This window comes from Styela clava, chromosome 8 (genome assembly GCF_964204865.1).
Source record: "Styela clava chromosome 8, kaStyClav1.hap1.2, whole genome shotgun sequence".
NCBI classification, from domain to species: domain Eukaryota; kingdom Metazoa; phylum Chordata; class Ascidiacea; order Stolidobranchia; family Styelidae; genus Styela; species Styela clava.
In genome coordinates, this window is record NC_135257.1 from 8,610,262 (window position 1) to 8,627,654 (window position 17,393).

General features: G+C 35.5%; 1 protein-coding gene and 1 long non-coding RNA gene across 3 annotated transcripts in view; one reads left to right on the forward strand and one right to left on the reverse strand.

Annotated features, from left to right (window-relative positions):
• Positions 1-887: 887 nt before the first annotated feature.
• LOC144425856 (uncharacterized) lies at positions 888-2,410 on the reverse strand. Its single transcript, XR_013477700.1, has 3 exons — positions 2,278-2,410; positions 1,686-1,757; positions 888-1,597 (listed from the first exon to the last, which is right to left on the reverse strand). It is a non-coding gene; the product is annotated as an uncharacterized LOC144425856 (long non-coding RNA).
• Positions 2,411-9,848: 7,438 nt separating this feature from the next.
• LOC120345578 (WD repeat-containing protein 90-like) overlaps positions 9,849-17,393 on the forward strand; it is a 28,402-nt gene continuing 20,857 nt past the window's right edge. For both annotated transcript variants that reach the window (XM_078115087.1, XM_039415097.2), the window contains exons 1-12: positions 9,849-10,047; positions 10,445-10,573; positions 10,848-10,939; positions 11,219-11,366; positions 11,759-11,882; positions 12,212-12,398; positions 12,888-13,085; positions 13,399-13,559; positions 14,351-14,538; positions 14,869-15,064; positions 15,922-16,100; positions 17,130-17,301. In XM_078115087.1, coding sequence (XP_077971213.1) covers positions 10,017-10,047; positions 10,445-10,573; positions 10,848-10,939; positions 11,219-11,366; positions 11,759-11,882; positions 12,212-12,398; positions 12,888-13,085; positions 13,399-13,559; positions 14,351-14,538; positions 14,869-15,064; positions 15,922-16,100; positions 17,130-17,301 — 1,805 coding nt within the window. In that variant the 5' untranslated portion in view covers positions 9,849-10,016. The remainder of the gene's footprint in view (positions 10,048-10,444; positions 10,574-10,847; positions 10,940-11,218; positions 11,367-11,758; positions 11,883-12,211; positions 12,399-12,887; positions 13,086-13,398; positions 13,560-14,350; positions 14,539-14,868; positions 15,065-15,921; positions 16,101-17,129; positions 17,302-17,393) is intronic.

Sequence of the window (17,393 nt, forward strand, 5' to 3'; positions counted from 1 at the left end):
CGTGTAGAGTAGATTAGTGGTGTCAAACACATGGGTTTTCGAGAGCCGCATTGCATTTTGAAAATTGTATAAAGGGCCGCAAACAGTTTTTGATAATGTATACTTGAAAGATAGTTTCAGTTTGTGACATACATTGGGATGCAACTAAACAGTTGAATTAAGTTTTATTAGTTTCTTCAATTTCAAATGCAATTACATATTAATATTTGCATTCCACTATTATTGCAAGTTACTGTATTTTTTACAAAAGATCATAAAATTCTATGTACAACCATCAAAATCATTTTTGAACAAGCTTTGGATAAGGAAAGAATAATACATACACTTAATCGAAATATATGGACCTAAAATTGACAAAAATACTACAGTATAAACTCAATGTCTTTTTAATTACATTTGTCCTGACGTTTGGCATCTTTTATGTGTCACCAGCATACTAAGGCCAGGCTGAAATGATTTTATAGTACCAACTCTAACTCACGAGGTCACATGATCATGGGTTAATCTGGATCTTTGCGAATGCTTAAATAATTCCAGTAATGCAAAAAAAGTTACTTTTATCATTTCATGTATAGATCAGTAAAAAAACAAATGACAGATTTTTCCGACAAGACATTTCGCGCCACATTGCGTGGCATAGGATTGCTCGAATTATTATTGATTTTTAATAACTAAGTCGTTGTATAATTATATTAATATACAAACACATGGAAACTTTCTGTTCGAAGTTGCTCTTCGAATTTGTCATATTGACTGCTGAGCTTATTGTGTTTTTTCATTGTACTGATGGAAATATGACAAATTAAACAGAATTCTTCTTTGCTTCAGAATTTTTTGAAATGCAGAAATATTGCAACTCCTATTTTCTTCGAAAACCTTGCCACCTTCTTCATGTACTTGCGTTTAATTTATTCACTCAAGTGTTTTATTCAAGTATTCTTTTGCTAGCTTGATGTGTATTCTTAATTGGGTCAAAATGTGAACAAAAAAAATTGATTTTCCAAAACTACTTTCAGTAAATTGTTTTCTGTGTGAATAATCAATTTCACTTTAAAAGGTTTGAAAAATCTATTACATTTAGATAAAAAAAACTTCCAAAATACTATTAGAATTATTGTTAGGCGTTCGAGGGCCGCACTGGAAGTTCTCTGGGACCGCGAGTTTGACATCCCTGGTCTAGATTAAAGTTGGCTAAAATATATAACAGTATTTTATCGTGTATCATGACTATACCCTTTCCTGAATTTCTTCTATAGTACTACCAAAAGTTGATGAACCAAATATAACACAGGTGTAGTGAGTGACCCGTAATCCTCATTTTCCAAAGCTGTTTTAAGTATGTCTGACGTGTTTTGTGCCCTTTTACAAACAAAACCGCTTATGGAATTTTACGCTTTGGAATTTTTAGTTATTTCCTCAAGCCCTGCAAGATATGGGGGCCATACACAACTCTACCGGAGGGTCAAATGTGTTTGCATGCCTCTATAGGTTGTTCTTCTATTGCAAACATTTATGGAGTACTCTAATTATATTCCTTGGAATCACACTGTCACTGATATGTCGCCAGACTTCTGATATCTCTCCTCTGCTAGTTGTCCTGTGAATAAATAATATGAAATTGAGGTTAGACGAATAGTTGAAAGTTTTGCTTTATGTCGGCTTAATTTTTTGATTGATAAACTTACTATTTTTGCTGTTGCTTCTTGTGCTACAGGAGTCTCACAATGCTTAGACAGGTTTGTCCACAACTTCCACATCTGAAGAAAGAGAGGAGATTTATTAATCTTCGTTAAGAATAAATAAAGCAGTCTATATGATTTAGAATGAAAAAGATAATAAATCCAATATCTCATGTTTTATGTAAAAAATGTTTTACTGAATTTGGTATATAAACCAATTAATAAAGGGTTTAGTCAGAAAATTACAAGCATTCGTGGCTCCAAATACTTGAGAGATCAGACTATACAATATAGTCCGGTATGATTGAATGTTAGGTGAACTTGTTAACCCTTTGATTCAATACGCAAATAAAAGTGAATGAGCAATAGTAAGTTACAGCGATGAGTATATATCCTCACTGATTAAAAAAAATCTAAATGAAGGTGCATGAACTATTTGAAACCATAAGGGGTAACTGAATATGCAATTTCGGCAAATGGGCAACTACGTACCGTACTGAATTAATAACTTCGTAGAATTTGACAAAAGCTGGTTTTCCCACATGTACTTAACAGTGCGATGCCCGGGTGTGATATACAACAATGGTATTTACCTTACCTTTTTCCAATTTCTTTTTACCTCAACCTTCCAAAATACCATTAAAATCGACAACAACTGTCAAAGCAGGCACGAACATCATTCGTGCTATGCCTTGAAAGCAGCACACATCCGCTCGTTTTCGTCTCGTCAAGTATGTGCATTGGAGCGTGCTATCAGATACGATCTTCGGCCAAAAATGCCGGAGTTGCGCATCATGTTGTTTAATGTCATTGGTCTATCTATCTATGCCTATGGCATATGCGGAGCGCAAGTGCAGTTTTAAGTATTTTGTGGCATCTAGAGCTGCCGCACCTCTATGACTAAACCCCATCAGTGCTAAACCCATTGAGGTGTATGGCTAAACTTCTATGCGATCTCTAGTTACATACACCTCAATGGGCTAAACCAGCGGCGACTGACTTTTTAGTTGCCACAAACCAATAGCGAGGGGCAGCAAATCGAATACCACCAATTTTGCTGCCGTAACCACGGCAAGTCGGCTGTAATAGCAGGGTTGCCCCTTATGATGATAAATATTGGGTAAGTTAGAACGCTTTTCTTATGAATACAGTTTTAATGTATTTGGGGTTAGGTTTAAACTAAAATATACGGTTAGGAATACGCTCGCCACCGCACCTCTAATTACTCTGCGTGGGTTCGCAGGTTCGAATCCCATGCAGAGATGGTTATGTGCGAGAGGATTGCTGGACTCCTCGCCGTCGTTGGGTGGTTCACGTAACCGCTGGTCGGTTACGGCTTCCTCCACCACCAAGTCCATTCTTCCGAAAACAAATATATCTAATCCCATACCCCTACTTGGAATGGTAACCGGACGAGAGGCCGTGGTTCGCCATATGAATAAGCCGTCTTATCGGCTTTCCTCTCACCCGGGATAAATATGTAAATCCTATCCTGTAAATCCTAAGAGACGCCGCGGTACGTTCGTGGCAGGAGCTGCCATGAAGTGGTAAGAATTGCGCCTCGCTGAGCGAGTGGATTCCATACGCCACAATCATGTTCCCCTCGAAAATGAAACAATTTCTTGTTATTGCTCGCGAAAAAAAACACAACAGCTCACAAAAAGTGCAATTGCATTGAACCGTACATGGATATTGTTCAGCGCAAAAGTGCGATTACGTTAATTTATTTATAAAATCCGTATCCCATCTACAATCTCAAGACATACAATTTATTCAAATCAAATGGAATGGAAAGTTGATTGGACTTATATTTTACCTAATCATGCTTGGGAATTGAATTTGCTTTTCTTTTTCGGTGCTTGTGGTACCGTTTTCTTTCAGTTACTGAGCATAATGCCATATTTTTGCAGTTTACACTAAAATGAAATCTATTTAAAACAACATAACGTTAGGATACCTAATATTTTTCATCAAATCAAGTCAACTTTAAATTTTCCAACAAGCATTCAATAATTTTTCATATTCGAAAAAACTGGGAAAAGGAAGTCACCGGGAGCCAAAGGCTGGTTATCGAGCAGCAACGCCCGAGGTTCTAATATCTATGTAGGGAACTACTTATAACTAATTTTAAAATGTTCCTTGGAAATTTAGTAATAAATAATACCTTGTTCCCATATCCAAAAATTGAACGTTTTACGAAAAAAAACGCTTTTACTACAAGAAATATGTGCTACCATCTGTCCTATATTCTCTGCTTTTCCGGCAACATTGGCCGAAGAATGCTTCTGCATGACGTAACAATTACAGTTTTATCAGCTGTAGGCGGTCGGATGAATCTCAGTTTGTACTGCACCCACTTGCGTTGAGTTGGGTAGCCTTTCCATAGTCTTTTTCAGTTATTATTAGTTAAGTTATGCTAAGACGGTGTTAAAAAGTATAAGTAAGCTATTAAACACTCGTAGATTCTTACCACGGATGGTAATTTGAGTTGAGCGCTAGCTCATATAACGTTGTTTTAAATGTAGTATATATATACGGTTAAATATGTACGGTGCGGTAACTTCATGGCAGGCTAGACCTAGGAAGGTATTCCACAAACGACGATAGGGTATTTTCATGCTTATATGGAAGATTTATAATAAATTTAATGACGATTCATGAGTATTCAGCACACTTATACTGCTATATAGGCTACACAGCATATTTGATTCAGAAAATATTTAGTCAATATTTAGTGGTATTTTTATATGTCGAAAAACACTCATGTTGTTCCAAATAAAATTTACTTCCTCATTTTCTCAGACATTTGTCCTGTTTCTATAAATTATATTGCATTTTTGTCATATACACAACCGCATGAACTGAAAAAAGGCTGATTGTAATATTTCTGATTACTATGAATCTAAAGAATAATAGTTTTAGCGTTTTTACAATGCCGAATTATATAGTCACATTCATTTAAACCGCGTGTTGGAAGTAAGTTTTGTAATATTGCGTGTTGGTTTTCCACTGGTTTATTGATATATATCCATCATTTGACATTCTTAAATCGGTGATGCCAGTAAATCTTTAATACAAAAAGATCCGTATTATCTGCAATAAAAACGGCAGAACCCACTCAAATGACAGTTGGATGATGGATACTCATATTATCTGCTCCATCCCATGGCGTTTCACTATGAAACCTTCCCCTCACCAATTCACATGAGTGCCAATTGGTATCTAAGCTCAGCCGAAAAAGTTTCGGACTGCAGTTGGTGTGACGAAATGTTTTTAAATATATATTCTACAATAAGATTATTTGATTGCATATTACTGAAAGTTATGTCTTATATGTTTTTTCCCCATTACACTATTCCTTAACTGATAATCGATGACATGACGCTCATCTGACATAGTTTTTCAGGTGTGTAGATGGGTATAATCTATTCCACGCAGTTCAGATGGGAATGCGCGAATATATCTAAGAATCGCTAATATTGGTTTGCAATGCGATGAAATCCCATCTTGGCATTTCTGCCTCTCGCAATTGCTGCGTATATTTATCGGAGAAGTTCTGTGGCATGGGTATCAAATGAAGAAACATGGTAGTATTTTTTCTACTTCTCTACTACTCTCAAACCTTGACATTTTGTGAAAACTTTTTTCCATTCAACCTTTTTTTGAAACATCCCTAACAACCACAATTGATTCTATCATCAAACTTCCGAAACAAACACATAAAATCATTTTACATATAATGCTTTTTGGTAAACTTGTTATCTATCGTGAATACAGCACATTTGACTATGATGTAGTGTAACTTTTTTAGCTTCACTTTTTGATATTTGTAGTTGGATTTTTTGGGGCAAACAAATTCAAACAAATTTACATACAAAATATTGGTTGTAAGTTGCAAAACATGATCATGTTGTTGGAATAACTTGGCATTTTACCACCCGTATATCATTCATTGTCGAGTATATTAATGAAATCATAAAATCTAAAACCCGTTTTCTTACATTTTTTGTTTTAGCTGAATCCGAGAATCAGCATGACAACAGGCAAGCGAAGCACGGTCGCCTATTTTAGTTTATAACAGGGTGCACCAAGATGGCGCACAACCTGAATTCAGTATGTGTACCAGATTAGGGTTCAGGTTGTGCGCCGTTATGGTGCACAGATTTGACGAAAAACACCAATATAAATATCGAGCCGTAAAAAAATTGCTCAAGGCTGCAAACTTCACACCCATGTAGAAATGATGGGCAATGACCCCAAGATGAATATTTACAAATAAAAAAAACTTCATGTCTGAAAACAAGATTGGACCCAAAAAGGCCCCTAATCTGCCGGAGTTTTCTTTCGTTTCGTCGATTGGTATTTTTGTCATCCGGGGGTCGCAGGCTCGAATCCGCAGCGAGCGCTCTTCTTCAGTTTCGCTGCTTCATTATCCGTTATAATATCATGCTTCCAGAGTTCGATTTCGGGGAATTGGTTAGCTGATTTCTGCATAATAAGAATTAACGTCGCGGGCCAGATCATCGGTGCATTCAGTTCTGTTTTCGGAAGACTGGAAAAGTTTCGGCTTCGGCTAATTTTGTTTCAATTCCATTTTTCTTTTTGTCATAGTGCTCTGAATTTGTGACATCTATTGGTTTCTCAAAATCTTCTCTCACAAGCATCTGTCGCTAACCACTGATCCGCGAAGTTTTTTGCTATTTGCGAGAAATCAGCTTCACGTTGCTTTGTCAGGCAATAATCATAAACACGACGATACGTTGCTGGGGAGCCCTATTTAAAATGCGCCGAGATCTCCCACAAAGCCAGAAAAAAGAATAAACTGGTCATCTCGTATTCTTTATTGAATCGATAAAAATGTTTTGTTGCCGGTTCCGCGAAGTCGTTTTAGTTAATATTACGGCCCGCATGAGTAGAAGGATTGTTATAGATATCCTGTCCTAGAGGATATCGATAACAATCATTCTCTTTCATGTCCTGCAAAAAAAAACGACGGTAAACGACGAGGAAATGTTGAAATTGCGACTGCGCAAAATGCTTATTTAAAAATTGGAGTGGTTCTGCTTTTTAATACAATATCTTATACCTACCTATCTCTATTAAAATATTTCACTTATATATTTCGGCAATACCAAACGGTGATAACAGTAATAGGTCGCGAGACGAGGCCCTGAAAACGCCTAGAAAATGAGTTTCGTAGAGCACACCTGGTAACTATATAAATGCTTTAGTTTTGTATAAAAATGAACATACTGAACGCTTGCTTCCCACTAACGAAAGTTGCAAACTTGCTATAAAACATGCTTCAAAAATCTTGATGCAAAAATGGATAGAAGGGGATTCCCTGAAAATCAATAACCATAGGTTTACAACGACAAAGCATGAAAGGTTGCATTCATTTTACAACACAAGTGAACCGGTTAAATCCCGATGCAAAAATTTTGACATAGGGGATTCGCCGGAAAATCAGTAACCATAGGTTTCTACGCAGTTTAAAAGTCCTGCTGCACACTAACACAAATGTATTTCTGTAACGTTACGCCTGAACAAAATCAGACAAGCAGTTTACAACAAAGAACAGCATGGGAAGTTGCATTTAATTTATAAATGCTAGCAAACGCATTCATTTTTATGCAATGAAGTCACAAATTAACATCGTGAGCACAAAAACATAAATAAATCGGGTATTTCTCACCGAGAAATTTACACGGAACAGTCAAGAAAATTAAATGAATATTATAAATAAAAAAATAAAAAAAAGTCAAGAAAATTAAATGAATATTATAAATAAAAAATTAGTAGCAAATTAAAATTGTTTATTAGAGAGAGAGAGAGATTTTTATTGCCACAAAAACAAAATCAACACTAATATAAACATAATACAATAACGAAAATATTCCACAGTAATTGATTATTGCTCTGTGTGGGTCGGTGTGCAAGACCGATTAAAGTCATCTAGGCTCCCGACCCTTGTGTATGTGCTATATATAAGTTCATCATAGGTGGATACAAATGAGATTAAATATAAATATATAAAAAATAAATACGAGGAAAAAAGTAAACGAGTCGGCAATTTAATGGCATTATGAAAGTTACTAAGGGCAATTTAGGATTTAGAGAGGTCATGTGTTGGTTGAAGCCGGACATGTCCAATGGAAAAATGTTCACGAAAAGCATATTTTTTGTTATTGGACACAGACCGGGATCAAAAATGAATACCAAGGACGAAAAATAATATTATCACAGATTCAGTAATAGACGAGTGCATGATGTAAAAAATATCATTACTTGTCGATCTTGTTTATCGATCTTTGTCTGTTTGTCTGTCTGTTAGATGCAAGTTGTATTATGTTGTATTATGGTGTTATAGTTCTTTTCGTATATATTCAAAACTCTGAAAGTCATTTTATAATAGGAAATTCAAAAAGTGGGGCTAATGATCCAAAATAAATAATTAGATGCAGTCCAAATCCAATACTCGAAAGGTCCGGATTCGGACCGCGGTCCGCCAGTTGAGTAGCCCTGATCTATAGGATGAAACTATACACAAGCTCGTCAAAACCCAATAGGTCAATGAACAAGTGGAATTTGATGCATGTGCGCAAAAATGTATGCGTTACCACGTACAACCTAAGCACTCGGAAAAATGTATGTGATGTACTAGTGATCAAAATGTTTGACTCAACTATGTTGGCATAACAGGTGCACATCTCGTTTCCAATACGCATACCCTCTATCTCCACAAGGATATATCAATTTGGCCAAAGTCAATGATGAACCTGAAAGGTTCCGGTTCTTACAAACGAAAACTCGTTACACATTGTTTGATACCAGTTGACGGTTTTACATGGCCTTGTTTGGAGCGAAAGACGAGGTCGAATATTCCAATCCATTTCAACTTACAAAATATTTCCCAAGTCTCGAAGCTTTGAGCAGGAAAACGAAATGCCCGCGGCAACACAAATGTAGTTTGAAGAGTGCAAAAAAAGTGGCTAGATCAAGGGTGGGCACGGATTTTGGACCGGGGGCCAAAATTTTTGCCCAATGAGACTGGCGGGCCAAGTGTGACGTAAAAAGTTACATTTATGAACAATATTTCCAGTGTTACAAATGTAAAAGTGGAAGACAATGAGCATAGTGCCTAAACTAAATTTAATCTTAATCTCAACAAATTTCTTGAGTTATTTTTAGCTTAACATCAAAATAATTTGGTTTCAATTTGGTTGTGGCAGCATCAGCATCTGGCCCGCGGGCCGTAGTTTGCCCATATATGGGCTAGATGCTGTCGATGGATCTTGGCTTTTATTAGTGAAATTGACTATTATTTATTGTACTAAAATTGAATTTCGGACATTGTAAGGAGATTTAATTTGCCTATGTATTCAAAACTAACCCATGTAGTTATGAAATAATTGTTTTTAACAAAAAAAGGTGCTCCCGAAGTATTCGTACCAAGATGGCGCACAACCTGAACATTGTATGTGTAACAGGTTAGGGTTCAGGATGTGCGTCATCCTGGTACGAATACTTCCGTAGCGCTATAAAATCCACTTAGAAAAAATTGCTCAACAATGTATACTCCACACCCACCTATGTCATCGACATTATATCTGAACAATAAAAATAACTTTATGTCTCAAAACAACCTTCGACCACGATTCTGCCGGACTCGTTAGTCGTTGGCCGGACTATACCATGAGCTTGTGACGGTTTGTCACGCTCCGTAGCCGACATTGGTCGTTCGAGCGGTAATTTTGATTTGGAGTGAGTGCGTTTTTATTGTTTACAAGGGCTGCTACTACTGTACTAGGCCAGGGATTATCAACGTTTTTTTACAGTATCATTTGGGTAATCGTTGTAATATAGATACATGAACGTAAGTTATAGGCGTAGTGGTAAAATAATTGCGTCCGAGCAATATAAATTGCATACAGACATTCAAATACAGAAATAGATAAAGGCAATTTTATAATTTGCAGTATTCACTTGATGTCTTGGCAGCTTGGCCACCTGACAGCCTGAGCACGGAAGAAATAGAATACTGGAATAGGTACGGTACCGGTACAGGTAATTGAAGCTAGATTTTAATAAAGCTAAAGAATTTCCAACAAATTCTAATCTGTATGAAAGCTTACTTCAATTCCAGAATTCCCCGCCACATTACTAACCATTCACTTCACATAACGTTACCTGATTACCTATTGATATTATATTTGCAACCCTATATAGATTAAATGTTTTATATACGAAGACAAATTCTGCAATAATACTGTAAAAGGCTGATGAGGCATATCTCAGTTTCTTCAATGATAATCTCATCTTCTTTATGAATGAAAAATGAATTCTGCACAGGATACTTCAAGGATGAGTATGTCATTCATTTTTATCTTGTACCTAAAAACTAACAATTTTTATCTTAAAGAGTTAAACATGAGCAAGGTAGAAGCCTAATGCATAATGTGATTCTATTTGAATCAAATATCAAATCAAAGCGGTCAGAATCAAATACCTGGATACAGCCACATATAGGCTATTTGAACATAAGCCAGAAAGTTGCCCTATTTACCTAGCATTAATGTGGAATTGTCTTATAGACAAATGCAAAATGTTTTTAATTGCTTTTTTATCATTTAGCACTTTATTTTATTATACAATTTCAAGTCATTTTAACCATGTTTTTACGCCTAAACCTTCAGACCTCAGAATAAATTGGCATATTCTTATCTATTTATCATTTTCTGTGAAAAAACTGTTTTTATTTTTAGTGTGGCAACATCCATTTGTCAATATATTCAAGCAATTCAAAATAGAGAGTTGGAAAAGATCCAGCAAGGAAGGAGATGTTGCATCAGTAATGGATAAACAATTGAAATGCACTGTCTTCAGAATACTAGGTTGATACTTTTTTATTTCAAATGCTTGTTCAGTGAAATGAAGTTGTAACAAAGTTTTCCCATTTGTTGTTTCGGATTTCACATCTACTGAAGTTTATTTCTGTCATGGTCATGTTTCTTCAATTCAAAACTTATGTACAATCGTTTATATCTTCTTTAGTTTGTAGATTTAAATAATCATGCTATGAAATTTTGTACTATGCTATGAGCCTTTGATGTTGTTTGTATATTTATATATATTGATGATGACATATTCTTCTCTTTGCGATTCTAGGTTCAATACCAGCAGCAAACTATATTCAGATTCCACGTACAAGTACACAGTCACTTGGACTTACTGGAAGATATCTTTATATTTTGTTCAAGGTATTTCCCGATTATTTTTCTAAGATGATGCTACATATTCTTGCATTGAATGAGGCCCTGAATAAGTCAACATTCAATTGTAGAATAGATACATTTAATATATTGTCACATCCTACCTTATTAATCACTCTGGATTTGAAATCACAATGCGGATTGTAGATGATCACTGACTCAATTTGTAGATACCCACATGTGACAAAATCGTTTCAAAATTTCTTCACTCTGTTATTAAGTATACTGTTTCTAATTTTGATTTTTTTCTCACATTTTTTCCTTTAGCCTCTACCAACAAGATACTTTGTTGTTCATATTGACGCAGCAACAGAAGAAGGATTGACTGTTCGAATTTCATTTTCAAATTTATTCAAAGAATTTAAATGTACTTCTACTTGGCTGCAGTTTCCTTTTGTTTGTCATGCTGCCAAAGGTAAAATCGCATTTTAATTTTTAAGGCTTCGTCGTGGTCGTGGATAAGACTATAGAGAGAAATCACATGAATGAGTACGACTAACGTGCATCCGAATGACCTTGTTCATTTCATTAGCATGGTGTTATGATATGTAAATTCTAGCATGCTATCAGAACTTTGATTAATACTTATGGTCTGTTCATATCAATTGATTTCTATATTGGTTATAAGATATGGTTTATAAAATTAGTACCACTTTTGCAAGATGTTGTCCTTGGCAGATTCACTTTATCAAACTTTTCATATTTTAGACAGTGTACGGTAATTATGTTTTCCAACATTTTTTTCTGAATTGTCAAATCCATATTTGGCTGGCTGAAATTCTTTTATTCTCCTTTTTCCTGCTGTAGGAAGTGTAGAACATTGTGCATCACAAGGAGCAAAGGCAGATATGGTAGGAGCTGCTCCTCTTGCTCAGAAATGGACAATGCTTGTCTTGGATTTGCAATACATATTGTCGGTTTATATAAACAGGTAACTTGTTCATCATCTAATTTCTTGGATATTTTGGACATTAGTCTTAATTTACTCCTTTCACTCCGAGCATTGCCCTATATAAGCAGCTACTGATATCCACCGATATATAAGAAAAAACGCTACTTAATATTTGGAGTGAAATATATAAACCTGATATTGTAGTTAATAAATGGTTTCTTATGCGTTATCTGTTATCTACTAAAGATGGCTCATTAACTCATGTGTTTTAAGGAAACAAACACAGCACGGTATCTTATTTATTCACCACAGTTCAAATATGTTCACGATGATATAACATTATCAACAATAATTATTTGTTTTACCAGGAAATATTCCCATTTGAAAAATCTGCGTATCTGCGCGAACTTGATGATTAAAAATTGCTTCACTTCTGATATTGAATATGACCCAAGATTAAGTTTTCGACATGCTCGAGAACTTGGAATTAAATCAACTGAAGAGAATCTTGCACCAATGCCAAGAGATATGAATTTTCACATTCCTAAAAATAAGGTGAGCTGAGATGTCATTTTCATGTTGTTAGTGGAAATAGCAAGAGAGCAATGCACAAATATATAGAAATTAAATTTGTATCTTTTGACAAATCTGATACACATGCACCGCTCGTTTTTTTATTTAACTTTGCTCAAAACTAACTTAAAACTTTGCTCATATAACCAGGTTTCTAAAAAAAAATATCAAAATCTTGTCTGACGACTGGAATACTCTATAAACATCATGTAAACAGTAAACACCTTATGTATGATCATACATTCATTTGAAATCTTACACATGTGTGCTAATGAACAAAATTACTGTCTGTTCTGCTAAACCTGTACCAAAGTAAGTAGGTTTCGGAAATTTTAAAAGTGTCCATTCCAGTGGTCGAAGTTGAAGCAATTTTTCTCCAACAACAACTACCGGTATGTAGATAAACTTTCCACTTGTCCATTTCATGTACTATAATCATTAGTGACATAAATTCAAACTTTTATTTCATAGTCATGGGATGACGTGTTTGATCTTGTACGATTTCCAACTTCACCTGATGCACCTTCTCCCACAAAACCAAGTTTGCTTCCATTTGATTCTATTCAACGTAATGATAGACAACCATTGGTAGAAAGATCACAATCTCGAAAGTCAAAAAGAGTTACAAATGGGCCGCCTGGTACGATACATAGCCCTCGCAGAGAAGAGGTTGGTATATATATTGACCTATTTTGAAGCCTTGTTTGATATATAATTTTTTTGCAATTGGGATCCTAGTGGAATATGTAAGTTTGCAATTATGAAAGTGTATCTATGGATTTGACAATCCAGACGCTTTTGGTAATTAGCCCAATTTCATGATAATTCCATAAAATCACAACAAGTTGAAATAGTTGGGCATCTGTGCACAGCTGGAATAAATTTATGCTCACATACCTTCCAATAACCAACATTTGATGGTGAGTTAGCTGTTCAAAATCTTATTATCATATTCAACTTGTTATTGCCTTCAATTTTACAGGGTAAAACAGTAGATGCATCGAGACATGGTGGTTTCCATACAAGAGCACAACATGCTATATCTGTTGCTACTGTTCCCAAGAAACAGCCAAAAAATAAACCTGTTCCGATTGTCTCTGAGTTGCCTCCTGTTGGACTGAGCATGTTGAATTCCACTGATGGGTACTATAAATTCGATACTTCAAATTTCATCTCAAATTATCACCAGTAATATTTCAATTTCAATGTCAAATATTGTGCAGCGCTAAGCAATCTGTTGAATTTAGGGGTAAATGCACACAGTTTTGTTCTTCAAAAACTCAGAGCCATTTAAAAACAAATTCTGTATCCAATAATTGTTTGTCGAGACTCAAACATGCTTAGACAAATTTGATTAGTTTTTTCGATTTCCAGCATTAATAAAAGTCCTATTCTCGACTCTTGTTATTTAGAAATTTCAACTTCAATATAATTCTGGCACCACCTAAAACATGGTAAACACCAGATTCCAGACCAGGCTCGTTGGATAATTCAATCTGGCCTGTCTGATGCAGCCACAACCAAACTAAAACCAAATTTTGATGTTTTAGCTAAAAATAGCTCAAGGAATTTGTTGAGATTGTGATTAAATTTAGTTTTGGCATGAGGCTTATTGTTTTCCACTCTTTCTTTTGTAACACTGTAAATAGTGTGCATAAAATGTAACTATTTACGTCATACTTGTATTACTTACATGGCCTGCCAGTCTAGGTGGGCAAAAGTTTTGGCCCACGGTCCAGACCTTCATCAAACAATCCAGAGAATAATATCCTGATAAAAAAGATGTGGTAATGATAATTAGGATGCAGAATTGAGGATCTTGGCATATATTGAGATTCACTAATAGTAGATAACGTATAAAATCTTATTCATTGTTCTTTAGCAGTTTTCAACAGTCTGGGTTTTATTTATTTTTTTCTTTTATGATTATACAGAACTGAGCCCAATGATGTTACACTCGTTGAATCCGGTACCGGTGACATTCATATATTCACTGATGGAGTGGATAATCGAGATGTTGAAGTTCACAGGCATTTTATCAAAAATAATAAGGGTTCAACAATACGAAGCATTGCAACTGTTGATCCAAAGATGAAAAAAGCTACCGTCAAGACATCCGCACGTTAGTTGTTCTCTGTGTTCACTGTTTTTCACATTTTGCTTTTCATAGATACAATATTAGGTGAGAACCAATCTTTCAAAGTTTCCTGGTATGGCATTGCCTAGTCAATTTAATATACTCTAGTTGAGGTGGTGGGTGCAGGATTCAATCCTAAGATGTGTAACCTGAGTAGTTAGCGCTTGGTATGTGAGAACCTATTTTTCGAATTTTCTGGGTATGGCATTGCCTATCCAAGTTAACATATTCTAGGTGAGGTGGTGGGTATGGGAATCAATCCTAAGATGTGCAACCTACGATAATTAATACACTTATTGTGACTTTTTGGTACAGGATCAAGTAAGAGTAGCGCAACACCTCGATCATCAAGGAGTACAAAACAAACATCACCATTTCAAGGGTTTCACACAACAGATAAAAATTTTGAGGATATGACTTGTCTTCAACCTGATCCTATATTGAAGATGAAACATGTCATAGGATTTGGATCGGGCATAGGCTCTCCTCGCCCTAATGTCCAAGCCTATAGGTAGTATTCAAATTTTAAATTAGTGATTTGGTGGAAGAACTGTTTTTGTTGATATTTTTCATACAAACCACAGATTTGATTGTTGACAAGTAAATAAACAATCATAATAATATTGTATGAGAATCTCTCTGCATACATTGTTTCAGGAATTGCTACATTGGAATATATATTTTTATGAAATAGTAAATAGCATTTTACCGGGAGTGAAATGTCACATTTATTTTAGGAATGGCTTGCCATGGACTTGGAAGTCAATTGTAAATTGTATGGGTATATGATAGTTTGGTCAAAGCACTAACCATTAGAAATATGGCTCGGTAATGGATGTAACATGATTTATAACCTGTAATACTACAAGGCACATGTTTCAACTATTTGACTGACCAACCATTCTGTTATGATATATAGCAGGGGTGAGCAAATTTTGCCATGCGGGCCGCATCCTGCCCACCGAAAGGTTTTATCCGGCCCATTTGTGTCTGCTCGAATTATGACTATAGTTTTTATGAATATGAATTTTCAGTGGAAATATTGATGAAAATCATGTGATATTGACCCCTTATTGTTATATAAACGTTAGCCTAGCTGTTGAACTAGATGTTGTAAATAAACTGCTTTTTATTCATAGTTTTTCATATTGAGTTTTGAGCCTCCGGCCCAGTAACCACGACTGTTGTCCATTATATGTAACTGGCCCGCCCAAAATAGTAATTGCCCACTCCTGACTGGGTCCTGGAATGGGTCCAAGACCCATTCTAACAAATTAATTTCAGTTTGAAAAATTCTGTAAATTTTCTCGTAGTTTTCAACTAGTAATAATTTATATGTAGGAATTATTCGTATTAAATTATTCCCAGGAATCAAGCAATGTGGCATCCTGCTGGTCATCAATGTGGAGGAAACGATGTTGTTGTCTACGCTGTGCATGCTGTTATTGTTGCTATGGAGATTGCAAACGGCCATCAACATTTTTTTGTTGGGCATACTGACAGTGTTATAGCACTTGCATTTAATGACTGCAGTAGGCTATCGAAAAGTAGGTTTCCTTGTGTGAAATTTACACATAAGCATGTATGTCCAAAACAAATTGAATATTCAATTCGGTTCGAAATTGATTAGGTTTGATATTTTAAATTCTTGGCTTTATGAATAATTCAAAATAGATTCATTTGAAAAAATTATCAGTTTGATCAAATTGAAGTCCCATAGTGTAACCAGAAAAGTCTTTTTTAAGATCTAAAATTCTATGAAACATAGTATACCAGTCTTATCACATTTTTGCTACAATTCCAAATCCACGTTTTAACTATGAATTGACTATCTAAATCAGGGGTGTGCAACCTTTATTACAGAAGGGCCAGATACAAGTAACTGGATGAAGCCGCGGGCCGCACCTTTACTTGCTAATTAATGCTAATTAATATAGCCTTTCTAGTAGTTGAAGGCACAAAATATTGTTTCTTTTTGTTATCGATCTTACCGCATTGTTAGGTGTCCTTGCAGAAATGATGATTTAGAACGCAGAAATTCCTAAGGAAAACTGCCATTAATTTTATTGTCACACCGACTTTAAACGAACTCAGTGAGAAACACGTTTTTATAACATTGTGTATTTTGCAACAGGATTTTGCTAGCTAGCTAGTTTTGCTAATATGACAGTGGCACACAGGTACTGGTATAAGCTATGCGACGCAAGGAGATTGGAATTGCTCGCACGTACAGAATAAAACTAAACTGAAAACTCGTTTTGCGGGCACATCAGTCAGAATTGGCACTTCTCCATGGGCCGCACAATTGCTCCTTGCGGGCCGCATTTGACCCGCGGGCCACAGTTTGCACACCCCTGATCTAAATGTTCTTTCTTGAACATTTTGATGAAATTGAAACCTACAACAAGTATTTACTTATGAGAAGACTCATTAATACAATACACTAAAAAATTGTAATCGTACATTACATGCACTACAGACACAATATGCACCTTTTCTTTTACACTTGCTGAATGGCCCTTGCACAAATAATGAGATGTGTTCCAAATTTTAAATACAAGCATATCCAATTTCAGCACTTTCTACAACATCCATACTCGCATCAGCACAGAGAGGTGATGGTGGCATTGTAAGAATATGGAGATTTGATAACAAAAAATGTTTAGCTATTGTTAAGAATCAACAAGCTAGTTCTATGAATATTTTATCGTTTTCTGCGAGTGGAGCAGTTCTGATTGGATGTGGAAGGTACTTTATCTGCTTCTTAATACAAGTGCATCTTGTTTTGGGCAGTTTAAACATCTGTTCATAAAGTTCAGAGTTCAGCATAATATATTTCA